Genomic DNA, 17,272 nt, shown 5'->3' with positions numbered 1-17,272 from the left:
CCAAATAAAATACAGAGGTGATCATAGATAATACATCCCTACAGATGCGACAAGGGAAGCAACATCGTACTATTTGAAGGGACTGATCCAGACACTCACAGCAATACATATTTCCATTCCATTCTCTCCCAACCCCCACTTGTATGTCAAATAACCCAGTAGAAGACTACCAAATGTTAATTTAAGAAACAACCTAATGGCTCCCCTCCACCCCCCCGGGATTCCCACAGTCGGGTATCTTTCAAGCCTCCAGCTCGTCTCTTTCCCCAAAGTACCAACAAAGCCTGCCAGACTGCCGGGTATGCTTGACAGCACATTACTTTTTCATTCCTGTACCTTCGTTTGGCAACCGTCACTAAAGTTTTTGAGATCCAAGAAGAAAATGCAGGTCCTAGAAAAATATGCAGCATTTAAAAGGAAAGTAAGGAAATAAAAGGGATTTCTAAGTATTCTAGTAAGAAGAAACCTCTGACAAATATAGCTGACCTAATAGTGAAGCATGGCAAGCTCTCGGGGAGAGAGGGTTCTCCTGCCAAAAGTGCAGCAATGACGTCTGAAGCCCGGTTCTGGGTACAAACATAATTTTTCCCCAACCAAATCCTATCTTGAACCCTATTTATCTGCCAAGAGTCGAAGACCAAGCTCTGGTTAGCGTGAATTATCATACATAATACAGCACACTTGTGTCATGGAATAGCAAAAGCTGCACTGTCAACGGGTAAAAGGGTGCATGACTTTGGTATAATCAGTGTGAAGAAAGCTTTAGTGTGGTGTCTCACATAAGGCAGTGTCCTGGAGATATTTCAGCTCTTTTTTTGACCTATTCCTACTACAATCAGATCATGGGCTAACTAGTATTAGGATACGTTATGTCACATGTATGACTTTTTGGTGACCAACGGTTAGGTTAATTAAAAGTGGCATCATTTTGCGATGGTGCCCTTTTGCTGAACCGGGTGCTACATATGTGTATGATTTAATAATTTGGGACAGTGGACTGCTACACGTCACCTTCCCGCTGCTTAACAGGCTTTGCCCGTCTTGTATAAAGCAATATGACGATGAAGAAATGGTATAACAAATCATCACATAATAACAGCATGAAAGAACATGATGCATCAGGACGTCCTCATCTGCGAAAACTGCGGGTATGTCAAAAATGGAAGGGGAGGTGGTCAAGTGAATATACCCAAAGCTCAAATGAAAAAAGCAAGCGACATTCCCTATAAAATGAAAAGTGGCCTTTGGTAACAAAATCAAAATTTGAAAAGAAGAATTCAAATGAAACACAAGAATGGAAAGAAATTAGAGTCCACAGGAGTGACAGAGTGTGTGTGTGTGTGTGTGTGTGTTTACATGTGTGTGCTCATGCGTGAGGGGGGGAGCTGGCAGCGGTAAAACCCCCATCAAGGGAGACATAAAACAATAAAATGTCAACATATCAGTAGGCACTATTTCTTTCAAAACACATACAATTTCCTCCAAAGCAGAATTGTTTGAGAAAAGAGCTTCCTTTCTCCAGCTAGAGCTGTGTGAGAGTGCAGCCATCTTACTCACACAAAACATGGTTAAACAATATTCCATCAATAGAAGTACCCAATAAAGTCTTTCATTATGTTTATTTGAAACATTAGTTTCCTACCTCCAATATTCTGGATCATGATCGTACTTGCAACAAGAATCTGTAGAAGAAATTAACACAGCTTAAAATGCATCTTATACATTGCAACAAAGACGTAACACATTTCAAATGTGCTCTATCATACTGTGGATTGTAAATAAGGTGTTCACGTCCCTAAATTAAAATGACCCTCCAGTGGTTTGCAGGGTGTGGTAATATCTCTAATTTGATATTTAGTATGCTGTCACCTAACATTGATGAAACTGGAAGAAGGCAGTTTTTAATTTAACCCAAAGTAAATTTTATGGCCTTCGGCAGATGCTTTCTCTAGCACTCTTTGATGTCTGCTGAAAGTGCTTGCTATGGGCCTTTTCCAGCTCCAGCAGTCCCTTCCTGGACAACCAGTTGGTAACGGCTCCTATGTGGAGTGGATGCTTTCAGGGTACATTTTTAAGACTAGCCCCCGAGTCGAGAACAGCGCAAGGCTTGGTGGATAGGTAAGAGGGGACATTACAGAACTAAAATCGTTAATATAGTAGGCTCTACACTAAGTTTGGAAGGAGCTTGATGATCCAGGCCCAGACATTCAACTGGTTTGCAGCAGTAGACAAATCTGGAGGAAAGGGACATTGCAACTCATATAGTTCGATCAACGAGTGCGGAGCAGAGCGAGTGGAACAGAGACAAGTCACTAAAGATAGACATTGAAATAAAATAAACACAAAAATAGAATTGAGAGTTCAGGGTAGCATCACCTTATGAAAAAGGAGAATCCCTGTAAACAGAACCCATAGGTGACAAAGTCTTGAAAGTATGGCTTTTAATGTAAGATATTGCATGAAGAATTACCATCTATTGAAGTAGAAATGCATTATATAAAGCAATCTGTACTGTCATTTTCAATCTCAGTTCATCACCTTGGGAAAGAGCATGCTGGTGTGGATGTGGATAGCTCTGAAAGCGAACAAAACCAGGGCATTGCACTAGAAAATGTGCATGTTTTTAAAAAGTTATAATTAATAAAACTAAACCCTCACAAGTCTAAATATCTACAGAATAGGTTCACAAATATACCCCCCGCCCACCCGCCGGTAAGCCGCACATTGTATCCCTTTAAAATTGAAAGGGTCTTGTGTTGAAAGTGAATACTTGAGCGGATTAGTGTGGGCAGTGTTGACTGATCTGATTGCTTCAATCCAGTTTTATCTCCTGCAACCCTGTGGGAAAGATTTACAAGAAAACGTACTTTGCCGAACAACTAGAAGAGGATAGTATTCAAAGCCAACATGATCTAGCTAAACTATTACAATTCGACTTGGGACTTGGGACACGTGTTGATAGGACTGAAAATCAAGTCACTGAAAGGAAGTAATATTAGAGTTCTAATCTGTCTAAAGGGATTTGCATTGACAGTTCTTTTGAAGTACTGATGGCTAAATGTTCGATACTACATCAATTGAAAGTCTGAACAACTGAAAGTGCTGAATACTAAAGTATAGAAACTGAGAGTGACCTAAAAGCTTTGACAAACATCTACCCTGGAAAGGGCTGGATCTGGTAGAGTCCAACCCTAAAATAGATTGGAAGAATTACATTTACAAGTAGCAGGGTCCAGAAGGCAAGACAGCGACAGAGCTTGCTTGCTCGCTGGAGTGGCCAGGGTACATTGACTGAGGGATGGAGGCATTCCCAATTATGATTAATGGATGAAAAGGAGAGTTTTCTACAATATTCGCACCCGGGCAAGGGCGCCCAATCAGGTGGCTGGAACAGCGGGCGAACATACACATTCCCGCCTGCTATTCCAGTCACATAAGGCCCCTCCTGGGAAATGCCATCTTTTTTTGTAATTTGGGAGGCAACAGGGAGCCTCTCCCAGTTTCCTCCCCACCTCTCCACCTCCCCCCCCCCAAAAACAATCCCAACCCCTTCCCCACCTGTCCCTACCACTTACCTGCAGGACCGGATCTTTATGCGTCACTTACGGCTGTCAGTCTCCAGAGGGAAAAAAGAAAGCCATTCTCACCCTGGATGAACCCTGGGTTGCAAATGGCTTTCACACCCCGGTGGGGGAGGGTTGGGGTCTACATCGCTGGTAACAGCCCACAGCACTCTCAGAGGCCCTTGCAACATGGCCTGTTACCGCCCACATCCACCTCCCCCCCACCCCCCGCAGGTGCGTGAAAGCCATATTGTAAGGGGCTGCTGGGGACTCTTAGCCCCCCCTTTTGGTAGTGGGTGACGCAACTTTGATAATGCCAATCCTGGAGGCTTTCTGTCCCACAGAAAGGTTTGAATTGCCCCGTTAATCTTTCTATACATCCCTTTATCAGAAGAAAAGTGCCATTATGTCAAGGAGCTCATTAACTTTTGGCGGCAGCTATCATTTGCAACACCTTTACTTTGCCCCAAAGAGACAGGGTAAGACAGACCATTGCCTCAATTCGGTATTCAGTTGTGCGACTGCAATGGGCGTGTTTACCTACATCATTTCGCTAGGATCGTGGGTGAGTCAGATATCTAGATAGTTCATCTTAACAGAGCCGAAGCTGAACAGAACTGTCTTCATTGTTGAGTACTTCATGATGGATGGTGGGTAATACTTCACTCTTTGACCACTTGCTATTATATCCTGAGATCTTCTCAGGTAGAGAGCTCTCTACATCCTGGAATACCAGTAATAATTTAGCAGAACTACAGTTTCTGCACAATTCGACCAAATAATTCACCCTGAATTTGTTCCTCTTCCCTTACCCACAATGCCAGCGGTTCCAGTGCCATTACGAAACGTAGAGAGGAGACGACATCCTTGCTCAGTAGGACAGTCCCAGAACAGAGGCTGTTAATAACAATTAAGGCTATAGGGCCGCAACAGAGTAGTTTGAGCCATTTTAGGAAGCTTTATCCAAAATCCATTTCCTCCAGTGTCTTAAAATAGAAACATGCTTTCAGTCTTGTCAAACACCTTCTCTATATCAAGACAGGGTTATGCCACTGTTGTATTCAATGTCTTTCCTTCGGTCATAATTAATAGTAATCTTTTCATGTTGACAGAAGCAGCATGTCGACCCTTCACGAAGCATGTATGATTTACATAAATATGCCTTGGTAAGACCTTCCCCAACCTCCTTGCCATCTCCTTTGCTAGTCTTACAGTCCATCTTCATTAGGTCGCTTCCTCATGCTTCTTCAGAATCAGTGAATTTGTTGCGCGTTTTAGCGAGGCCGGTAACTAAACATTTTTGATTGATGAATCATGCATCCCTTGAAGTGCTTCATAGACTGCCTTTGGAAGAATCTTAACAAATTCAGTGGGTATACTGGTTGCATTGGTTTGCAGATTTTTGTGACACAGTTAAAAACAAGCACAGTAAAGGTGAAACTGATATGATAAGGGCTGGAGGTGCTGTGTCCAAAACGTGTCAAAGTTACAAAACATCTCGTCAACAGCGAAACACTCTCCCTCTCTCTCTCACTCACGCTCTCCCGCCCCCTTTTCCTCTCCCCCTCATTAGTTCAGCATTATGATAAAAAAAACACATTGCCAAATCAGTACTTGTCAACATAAAACACAATGCACTAATATGTAGAAAAAAAATAGAAAGGGATAAAGCATTTAGGCATTTAGTCCACCACTCCCAGACAGACAGGACAAGACCTATATTAGTCCTAAAAAGGAGGGAAAGAAGAGGGATTCATGTCATTAGAAAACAGTCCCACAAGCCTGCATACATTCAAATTACAATACCGGTCTTCAGAGGTCCCAGATCACCCCTAGAATTAGGAACACAGAAAGGGCCATATTCTAAAAACTATTTGTGGTGCAACTGAGGAGATGTGCTTGCACATCTCATTACTTACACAAACAAAAAAAACCTGCACACTATTTTCAAGGTGAATCACAGATGTGCATATTCATACGCCCTTTACCACCCCCTTAGAGCATTTGCGTGAATAAGTGGCCATTACTGCGCATTTCAATGTGCACCCCAAATTCACAAACTGGATGCGCTTTGAAATGAGCATAAATCGGGCATATTCCCCATGCAGCTGCTGGAAACAAGCACAAGGAGGATGGACACATCATACGAGTTTCATTTCTTTACCCTGCCAAGCATTTTTCTCTAAGCGTGACAGCAGATATTTGACTTACATTTCTATCCCCTAAACAGGATCAGAAGTGCTTTTACTTATTGTTAGCATTTCACAATGACAGGTTCTTTAAGGACTCATCACCGAGAAACTTGGGTGCTGGGAGCCTGTAATATATTAATATCAGGAGAGAGATTGGATTAAGGATTATTGGAGCCAACCCAGGAAGGGCTGGAGCCCTCTCCTCCACAGGACGCCGTCCCGCACTGGACCCACTCCCTTCCAACAGAAGATTGATCGCCTGATGAGCACAATGCACAAGTAAGCACAGGGCAGTAACCATTGCTGGAGCTGGTGCTGATGGTATATTGGAAATACCTGCCTTCCCACTCTCTCTCTCTGAGGACCCGAAGTGCGAAATTGATCACTCCAAAATGGCAGATCTGCTCGCCTGAATCGGCTGGAGCTTGCCGCATCTGTGAGCCTCTGCTAGGCTTACGGCTCTATTTGCATTGAAGCCCCTAACCGAAGGCGGAAACCAGCCGCTTCTCTAAAGGGCCATGTTCAAAAGGGCCTGTCTGTGTCTGTCCGCGGCTGGACGCAAGGAGCAAGCACCCTGACCCATTCTGAAAGCTGTAAGGAGCATCTAATAAATGTAATTCCACACTCGTTATCCGCACACAAGACTACCAAACATAGCATCCATATGAGGTGCGTTTGCTATATCTACCCGTAACCCCTATATGGCGTGAGCGAACAATTCGTTCTAGCGGCCACCCGAGCCGAAACGTACAGCACAAACCGCATACCAGGCACCACCGTGTCCCTGCACCTGTTGATCAAAATGCAGAACGATATGCCTGTAATCATATTGATGTTCATAATTTGCAAAGTCTCATGAGCCTCTACGACTAAACTGTTTCGCATTAACGTAAATATACCACTTGGCAATACTCCTTTATAGTTAAACAGCGTAACTTGTACCTATCCATGTTAGCATATACCTTCTACAAATATTGATCTGGACATAGTCCCGTCGACATTTAGCCTGCATTATTTAAGTTGTGCGCAATATGTGTGATGTCAACTTAATTCTGATTTGCATAGCCTAAGACAGTATACTCAATATAAGCAACTGTATGCTTCCACCATTACTGCCCACTATATGCATGCTCAAGACAACTCCTCTACCTGAGGTGTTCAAAAAGTAACGTGTATGATTTTAGAACAGTCATACAGCACTACTCCCCTTCTAGCACTACCTCCACTATAGCTAAGTATGCTAGGCCCCCTATCAGCCCTCATGTTCCCGTTCTGTATAGTACAGAACACAGTACTATGCACAGGAGGTGCATTCATCACGCACGATAAAGGCCCATTTAGAATTGGGTGCCAGCGCCATCACCCCATCCTCTGCCCCACTCCCTTCCTACCTACCACCTCACCTTTGCCTCCTTTGCAGGAACAAGAAATTATCAGCTACCATATAGACACCACCACTTCAGAGCTGAACTCCACGAACCTCCCGATACCCACAAAGTATATTCCTACTGAAGTGACCACCACTACAAGAATACCAATCCAGGGTAATGCGAGATGCAGTAGACTCAGATCACAAACTAAAACTCTCTACCTAGGCACCGCTCCAATACCTACCATCACCAAATACCCTATAACCAACGCAATATCCATGACCCATCAGCCCAAGTCACCACCAAAAGTACTAACCAAACCAACCATAGGTATCAAAGCCCCACCAACATCCGCATCGGGTGACATACCATCACCAGAGCCCAATCCCAACCTTAAAGGTGCGCTCATTAATGCACGCTCACTTGGAGCCCACGCCATAGAAATCCATGACCTCCTCATTGACCAACAACTAGACATCCTATTTGTAACCGAAACTTGGTTACACCCAGCTTGAGGCCCACTGCTAGACATCGCCATCCCTCCTGGATTTAACATCCTTAGGTCGGACACAGCCAGCACTCAAGGAGTTGGAGTAGCCACAATAGCCAAATCAACCTTGGAAATCAGGGCCTGCCCCCTTGAAGAAATAAATGATACGAGCTCCTGCTAGCCAAATTCACCTCTAATCCTAAAACTACAACCAATTTCCTGGTTGTATATAGATTGCCTAACAAAAACACTCACCCAGATCTAGATATCCCATCTCTAACTCACCCCCCACATCAAGCCGAACACCAAATGTATCATACTCAGCGACATAAACCTAGGCCATAATGATCCCCAAGATCATAAAGCTGCTGCCCTCAATGCGGCCCTCAAAGACATGGACTTCACGCAACTAGTCGATGCCCCTACTCACAATAAAGGCAGAATACTTGATTGGATCCTCACCCTCAACGCAAAAGTATCCATTGACTCTGTCCTACGTTTTGATTGGTCTGACCACCACATCATTAATTTCTCCATAAATAGCAGTGCGATAGACCCCACTATGACCAAAAAACCTGATACCTACGAAACTAGAAATACCAAAAAACTCACAGCAGACAACCTTTCCCCTCTCCTAAGAGAAGCACTAATCTCCCCCACGCTAACGAGCAACAATCCTAATTACCTAGCAGATTGCTACCAGAAATGCCTCTCAACCACTATTGATTCAATAGCTCCTATTGCAACTAAAACTCGTCGCACCGACAAACGCACAAGTTTCTGGTTCAATGATGAACTAGTAACTCTGAAACGCAAAAAAAGATCACTAGAGCACATCCACAGAAAAAGCAATACTCTAGACTGAGCAAATGCTTTTAATACAGCTAACAAAGCCTACAAAGCAGCCCATAAAGCGGGTGCATTCAACTTGCGCATCAGCAATGCCTCTTCCAACTGAAAGGAGTTGTTTACTATACTTAGAAAATCCTAATCAAGATACATCACCTGCTATCGCAAGCAAAACATGGTGTACTACAATTCAGAATGCGCTAACATCTAAAATACTACTTCTACAAAAGAAAAATGACCACTAAAAGAAAACTACTAGCAAATAAAAACCCACCCACACTGATAATGTGATACAGATTGTAAAACATTCCACTTTACCCCGGTCACACAAGAGGTTGTATTGGACACCATATCCAAACTTAAAGCCTCTAACTGCAAAGAAGACTTCCTGCCCACCTAGTAAAACCCTGTGCCCCCACGCGGACGACCATCATTACCAAATTTGTCAATGCCTCGTTCAACTCTAAGATAGTCCCTGCTAGCATTAAAAAAGCATGGGTAACCCCGATCCTGAAAAAGCCAACATTAGACCCATTAATCCCGACTAACAACAGTGACATTCTTATTGAAAATAATAGACAAAATAGCTTATACCCAAATCCAAAGCCATCTAGAGCAACACCAACTCCTGGGCGCCCGACAATCGGGATTTCGCCCCAACCATAGCACAGAAACCGCACTCCTCGACTTAAAAATCCAAATGGATTCCACAAAGGAGGCAGGAAACTTTGTCTTCTAATGATGTTGGATCTTTCCGCTGCATTTGACCACGACAAACTCTGCACCACACTAACCAATGACTTCAGATTCTCAACGGAGGCAACCCAATGGGTAAAATCCTTCCTAGCAGAGCGGACATCACGAGTATCTATCGGAAAAGAGTCGGCCGACCCGATACCAGTTCCCATAGGTGTTCCCCAAGGATCTTGACTTTCATGGGTGTCATCTACACCAACTTCGCAGAGGACACCCAGATCCTCATCCCTTTATCTGGTAACTACGAGCAGGATACTCTGCTCATCAATCAAATATATGCGCTAATTCAAAACTGGATGGCCCACAATCGTCTCCGTCTTAATGACGAGAAAACGGAACTGCTCATAGTAGGGTCCAGAACCAAAATCAGCACATTACAGCGTGAATATGCAACATTCAATATTGACGGGGCTACAATACCAGTACTCAACCAGGTTAACACCCTTGGGGTCTACTTGGACGCTAATCTAACAATGACAAAACAAGTAAATGCCCTATCCTCAGCTACATCATACACGGCTAAACTCAATTTCTTAAGCCACCAATTGCTTACACCTACTAATTGCATCACCCTAGCAAGAGCTCTAATACTATCCAAGTTGGACTAGTGCAACATACTCCTTCTAGGCACTTCCAAAACCAACCTTGCTAAACTACAACTCATGCAGAGCAAAGCACTACGTACTGCGCAAGGAATAAAAACGTCTGACCACATCTCATACATCAGGAGAGAAACCCATTGGCCCTATAAAAGGCAAGGATTAATTTTAAAACGCTAGGCATTACGCATAAATGCATTGCAAATAAAGCCCCGAAATACACGAATAACACAGTAATCAAAAAATCCTCTACTAGAACCCAGAGATCTAGCAAAAACTCACTTCTTGAAATCCCACGTTACAAAAGTTCCAGAGCCGGGGGCAGCAGTTTCAAAGTCCTGGGCCCTATACACTGGAACACACTCCTGATTAACATAAAGAATGAAGAATCCTTTCAAAGTTTTAAGAAATCACTAAACACCTAGTTATTTAACCAATTTTAATAGACCCAGCCCACCCTTACCACTCTCCCACCCCTGCTAGACTACCACAATTCCCTCTCTGCTTACGTAATGACTGTGTACCTCCGATTTGATGAAACTATTACTGTATTATTGTATAATGTATTACTGCTTGACCTACCGGTTGTTCATTTTAAGAACCCATTTGTCTGTAACTACACCGTGATACCTCAGGGTCTGGGCGTATAATAAATGTAATAAATAAAAATAAAATACATAAGGAGCTGGAAACCTCAACTAGACAGGACCTAAAGGGCCAAAAGGATCAATAGCCAAAAAACCAAGAGAGAGTGTAACTAACCTGGTCGAAACAACAGCAGTGACAAGAAAAGTAACAGCATCGACAAGAACGGCACTAGCAGGACGTAGGAGCCCAACCTAAAGTTCAGATCAGCTCAGAGGCCGCAGGGGGCAGCCAGACAGCTAATAAGAGAATGGGCACATGAGAGGCAACAACAGGAGGCGACCCAGGATGACCCAAAACAGAGCTCGGTTGGAGTAGCAATGAGCCACCACTAGTCCAGGCCAGGAAGACTCCTTGCCTCAAGTAACTTGAACCAGGAGAATTTTACAGGGGGGCAGCACTGCAAAGGTGTGAAGAAACACAGAGAATGCATCTTTGAGAATCGCTTGTGCCGATGGACGTGCCTTCCAAGATTGTGTCGTAAGCATGCAACGTCTCCAACCTGCGTGCACTTACCAAAATGCGAAAGTGTCCTAGCGTTTGCGTACTGCTTCCGGCACTGGAGTACTCCTTTTCTCCTCCTAGATTAGGGCACTGGACTACAGCTACCGTGCATCGCAACTTCAAGGCAATTGCTGCTTGACTTGTTGCCACGTTGTTCCCCGTTCCATGTCCGTCCTCATTTCCTGTTTTTCCTCTCCTCCTTCAGTCTCTTCCTTTCTGGTCCTACTTCCTCTTAGCCTGCTAACCTGGCTCCTCCCAGCTCATACTTTTTCTTCAAAGATTGATCTAAGAACCTTCCTCTCTGGACCTGTCTAGTGCTACTTTCCTGCCAAGACAGATTCCCCCCCCCCCCTTCTTGGCTTTTCCTCCGACATGGGGAGATCACATCAGGCATCACCCACCTTGGGTTTATGGTCATTGCATCGAGGTGCCTTTGCATCAAATTTTTTCCATCTAAACAATTTGCATCGAATGCATTTTTTCTTCTTTTTTTTTTGGGAGGGGTAACCTCAACCAAAGCCCTGTTTTTTACCCTCAAAAATCCACCTAAACAAAAATTAACCCTTTAACGCCCAGAAAACATGCATTTGATGCACATTTTTTAGATGTAAAAAATGTGATGCAAATGCAATCGATGGTATGGCTTTCGATGCAATGACCAGGTACCCCCGCCTTGCTGTTGTGCAGTGCAGGCAGGGTTGCATCCAAAGAGGACCGTCCCTATCTACCTGACTCTCAGCTGTGCCAGTGACACAGAACTAGTCACGTCACTCAAGCTGCTGGACTGCACCCAAGACTACAAGTAACTCCAGCTACAGTCAGTCCAAGCCATCAGGTTATGCCCAGTACTGAGGGCCAGGAAGATATCTCACCAGTGAACAGCCAGCCCAGGCAGATAGCAGGAAGGCAAGGAAGCAAAAGAAATTACTAGCCAAGGGATTCCACCAGCAGGAAGGTGCATGCAAAAGGATGCAGGGAAAAAAAAGACTCCAGATCCCGCCAGCATGGCCAACCAAAGATCTTCAGGAGCACCAGCAGTTTTTGAGAGTTAATGTAAAATAAGAGAAAGAGGATGGGTCTCCTACTGATAAACTCTTACCCCCACGGCCTGGCTAAGCCAGCCCAAGAATCACATCCCAGAGCAGCACGCAATGGCTTTGGTTGCCAGCCTATATGGCTGACCCCAAAAATCAACAAACACACTGGCCCACTGTGATGAATCAGTAATGATTCCTCACAAAAACCTGGCCTGGGACCCTTCTCATGTGGCCAGGTAAATGCAGACGTGTCCTGATCCCGACCCTGGGCGTGGTGTACTTCAGGAGGATCACATTGGGAAGGGGGGGGGGGGGTTTGGGACCGGCCAGGAAGACTGAGAAAAACCCTTTTTAACTTTCCCCATAATCCCACACTTTTAATGGCTGTTTGCCAAACAGCAGAAGTTAAAAGAACTGACTTTGCTGTTGGGGACTACATGTCCCATAATTCCATGAGTACTGGGACAAGGAAGAGGGCTGAAGAGGCATATTGCAGTAGTAGTCAAGTAAGTAAGCCTAACAACCCACACCTGAAGGAACCAGGGAGGCATAAAAGGCCCATTCAAGTGCAGGCAACAGGAAGGAGAAGGGGGAGCTGGAACTGTGACTGGAGTGCGAGCTGTAGCAGTAGAAGTAGAAAGAACAAGGCATGAGGCTGGCAAACCAAGCAGAAGTGGGAGAACCAGAGGGACGCCAGAATGTGGATTCAGCAGATTTCACCTGCTTGTTCTGAGAGGGTCCTGTTCCCCAATGATCTGCTGTGCAGAGGCTGTGCAGCGGAAGACGTGAAGAGAGGCTGTCTTTCCCGTGAGCCTGATTGCTGTGGTCCTGGGAAAGAAACGTGCCGGAGACTGAAGCGAGGAGCTGTGGGCGAGTCACAGGTCTCCCGAGTGAGAGGAGAGCCTTGATCGAGTGGCCAGACTCGAGATACCTAAGCAGAGGAAGGGTGCGAGTCCCTGTGAAGCCAGAAGTGGTAGACATTGTGCCCAAAGTCGTGGAACTCGAGCAACCCGTAGAACAAGGATACCAGAAGCGGTGAGTCAAACCAGGCATTCTGTTTCCTTGTGCGAGCACTGTCGGCAACAGTATCCAGTTGTTCCTTCACTCGCGTAAGAATAAGAAGCGAGCTGAAGTTGTTCAATTAATTTTCTAACAAGGGAACAATGGACATAAGACTTGCATGTGAATGGAAAGGTTTCTTTCAAATTGCGTAGAGACTAAATGTTACCGAAACATCATTGTCAAACCCTTAAAGTCCTTAAACTTCATGAAGGAGTGGTCGTGTGTACGGAATTTATTTTCCCAAACAAAGAGTGAACATTACTGGTCGCGTGTCTCTCATTAAGCAGAAAGATTATTATGAAACACCATTGTTAAACACTTAAAGCTTTAAAAAAGTGGTCGAAATTGACTCATTTCGTTTTCAAAGTGAAGAATGAATTTGACCTCTTACTTGATACAGACAATCATTAATTCTAAAAGAAGTTGAGTGTTTAATTCTATATCTGCAGATGGAGAGAGCACAAGCATTGCCCAAACCAAGAGTATTCCCCTATTGAAAGTGAAGCAGCCTTTCTCAAAGCGAGAAACAGTTATAATAATTATTGTGAGCCCAATAGAAGGTCAGCTTGCCTATGATACAATTGTGAAAGCATTACGAGAAGCCAATAGAGTATCACCAAGGTTTCTGGGTAATTGTGTGGCTGACATTGGCAAAGAGGTGAAAGCAGAGTCGGGGAAGGGAAACCTTCCTGCTTATCTACAATACTGGAGTTATGGTTGTAGAAGACAAGAGAGGCAAAGAGGCTGCCCTTTTTGAAGAGATATTCAGAGGAAGAGTGTCTTGTCTACTTTAAGGTATTGCAGTGCCTTAAAAGTGAATCTTGTCCAAACCTGTCTTTTTAAAATACAAAGTACTGAAGCTGTGGTGGTATATTTGGGTTGTGAGTGGATGCAATACTTCAGTAGTTCAAATGAAGTGGAGAGCTATGGGGGCAAGGAGAATGTTCTCATGGTAAACTGTGGAAGAAGTGAAGTTGTTGCAGTAGAAGCAGCAGAACTGAGAAGTCGTCCTGACAAATATACCTACTGTGATTTCTAACTTGAATAGACAAATGATTATTGTTAACTAAGACTTTTGTTCCTTTATCATTCTGTAAGTTGTATTTCCTTTTGAACTGTGTCAAGTCTTCTTGTATAAGAAGTAAGTGGTAAAAGGGCACTGTGGCTTGGAAAAACATTGATGCTAATCTGAGGAATTTACAAATCTATCCTTTGATATTGACTTTCCAAGAACTGATCTGAGACCTTACTACATATGTAGATTTTCCTAATATTCTTTTTGCTGAACATTGAAGAGGAATACAACTTGAATCCTGAGAAAGGGAGTTCACCCAGGTTACTAAAAGGTTACCAAAATATTGTGAATGTTATCATTTATGCTGATTAAATTGCCCTATATTTTCTTTTGTATTCGATATTTAGTGTGAGGGCCAGCATTCCTGCGTTTCCCCTTAGTTTTGTTAGGTAGGTAAAAACACAGTAGAGTAGGGCAAGGGAGGCATTTTGATATTCCTTCTGTTCTAATACGATGGGCCTCATTACGAGGTTGGAGGTAGCCTTGCCGGTTTAATCGGCAAGGCTACCTTCATACCGGCAAGAAAATCCAATGTGCAATTACCGGGGTATTCCGGCCTCGCGGGACCTGGTAATTGCCCTTTCGCGGGCGCCTGGGCCGGTAGATCCCATTCCCATTTGAGCCCGATAGGGCTCAATGGGAATGGGGATGCATGTAGCACCGGCACGGTTCATTACCGTGCTGGTGCTAAAGGCTTGCTGTGCTCGCGGGTGCCTTTCATTCTGCCAGGCCAGGCCTGATGTGGGCTTGGCCTGAGCCCTGCCAGGCCAGGCAACCTCGTAATGAGCACCAATGTCATATTTTGCAAAAATGTCAAACAGTTGTCCACTTTGCATTGCTAACCCTTCACACCCACCCACTCAGGATGTAGATTAGGGATATCTGGGAGCTGTACCCCAGCCTAGTCTAGCAGAAATCACAGGTTGAGGGTGGACGGCTGGGCTCAGGCCAAGCCCACATCAGCACAACAGATACTTTAGGCCTGCCTTGTGGTGCCAGAGACAATGGAACGACAAATGTAAAATGGCCATCTGCCACCTTATATGGGCAGTGGGGTAAAAAGGACTACACGCAAAGTGTAGTCAAAACTAAAACACAGCTGCCACCAGCATGCACCAAAACACACTTTAGATATGACAAGAGTCACCAATCTTGCTTAAAATGTTCCCCTGCCTTCGTAGCCATGTGTACTACAAAAGCAACACTTTACAAAAAGGGTTGCAATGACAGGGATACTTCAGTAAAAGTTCATCTACTCATAATATGACACCCTTTATTTATTTATGATTTGCTGATGTTCTTATACAGCAAGTAGAATAGTGTTTCAAAGCGCCCACAGGGCGAAGGGAGGGAACAAGGGTGTGAAACACATTACAAAACACGATATTTAAGAGCAGTGGGAGGAAAAAAAGGAAAAAGGACGAACCTACTATGCCTTGTGAGTATTCAGAATGTGCAAGTTGTAAGGAACTCATGGTGGCAACAGTAAAGACAGACACAAGTGACCACAGTTCAAGGGCGTTTATTAAACTACATAGGCATGTTGGAAAAACGCCTAATCTAAACCTTAATCTAAGATGGCAGCAAGCTACGTCCATCAAATAATAAGGCAGTCCTAATGGCGTCTTGTCAAATAAAAGGGCCTATACAAAAACATTATTGATAATCCTTACAACTAAATACAAAAGAGTGTGGGATAGTCTTCACGAGAAAGAAAGAAGTGTTCACAAATGATGAGTCAGGATGTTATAGCCGGGGGTCTCCCTTCCCCACGTTTTGAGCACGGGACAAGGCAGGACACCTGAGTGTCGCGCACTCTCGAGCTGTCCCAGCACGACACTACAGCTCCGATCTCTGCTATCAGGATCTTTGGTGGTTACGTCTCTTTTCTCAAAAAATTCTCTTGCCTCCGAGGACCTTATGGGTTCAAAATAACAAAACAAAAAGTTCCTTTCCGTATGTTTGTTGGGTGAGGACTTGTCACCCCCTGGATCCCCCCTCTTCCGGGTTCAGACCCCTCTCGAATAGCAGCCTCCCTCTGTCGGGTTCACTACAGCTTTTAATTTCACATGATTTCACCTGCTGCATTCACGAGTCGTTGGGTGATGGCTTTTCACCCTGGGATCACGCTCTTCCGGGCTCAGACCCTTCTCAAATGTTAGCCTCCCTCCGTTGAGTTCACTACGGCTTTTATTCCAAAAGATTTCTCCTCTGCCATTCACAAGTCTTAATGTCTTTTTAAACAATCCACTGTGGACATCCCTTTGTCGGGTTCACTCTTTTCAACACAATGTTCATTGGGCATCATGCTTCACGCCCGTTCTGCGGGCATCCCTCAGCCGGGTTTGCGTTTGCCAACCACAGAGTTTCTTCCACTTTCTCACTGTGTGGGATTCATTTCACTTAGCTTTCCAATTACGTGCCGGTCTAAGACTTGACTGTACAAGGGGGTTTTGCTAGACCCCTGTATGACCACTTTAACCTTTTCCTCGTAATTCTTCTAAGGCCATCTGGTAACAGTAGTTTCAACAATAGGGGAATCAACCAGTCTATCGAGTGTGCACCCACGTACGTGGTGCCGGACCCCCCTGTAGCTGGTTTTCCACTCAATTTGCCATTCGCAACTTTCATTCAACACAGTTCGGTTTCTTATCGGTTCTCCCTTCGACTCACCAGCTGTGATGAACCGCTTGGCTTTTCTTGTCTCTGGCATCAAGGACGGTACCACGGTAGCAAGCACCTCTACCTGTCATGATTATCATTGTAGGAGGGTTCCGTGTACCGTTGACATCTGCTGTAACACACACTGCTATTGTTCGCAGTCTTATGATTCCTTTCACAGAGGATTTTTTAGTCTGGCTCGAAAAGGGCTACGTTGCTTCTCTCCTTGTCTCCCTTTGGTTCTCGACGTTTTTCTCCTCTTCTTGAACTGCCGCCCTGGCATAGCTGTCTCGTTGTACGGTTTGCCTTACTCTTAGTGTACTCTAGTGCTCCACCTTTTATCCATGTGGGGAAGGGAAAGGGCTGTCAGGTGTGTGTGGTTCTGGTCAATTGCCTGAATTTGCTTGACCCTTATATTGAGACAGGTCAGGTAAATGGCTCTGGTGTTAGTCTTTTGTCTTTCGTGATG

The 17,272-nt window shown here is 44.5% G+C and overlaps 1 protein-coding gene across 1 annotated transcript in view; it reads right to left on the bottom strand.

Annotated features, from left to right (window-relative positions):
• The window catches only part of SLC38A6 (solute carrier family 38 member 6), a 490,235-nt gene that overhangs the window by 329,230 nt on the left and 143,733 nt on the right, over positions 1–17,272 (bottom strand). Inside the window, exon 5 of the mRNA XM_069638925.1 lies at positions 1,643–1,682. Coding sequence (XP_069495026.1) covers positions 1,643–1,682 — 40 coding nt within the window. The remainder of the gene's footprint in view (positions 1–1,642; positions 1,683–17,272) is intronic.

The sequence above is a fragment of the Ambystoma mexicanum genome, chromosome 14, assembly GCF_040938575.1.
Source record: "Ambystoma mexicanum isolate Mex_15411 chromosome 14, UKY_AmexF1_1, whole genome shotgun sequence".
NCBI lineage: Eukaryota > Metazoa > Chordata > Amphibia > Caudata > Ambystomatidae > Ambystoma > Ambystoma mexicanum.
The sequence above is the reverse complement of the archived record's forward strand: the minus strand, read 5'-3'. Positions and strand labels throughout refer to the sequence as shown.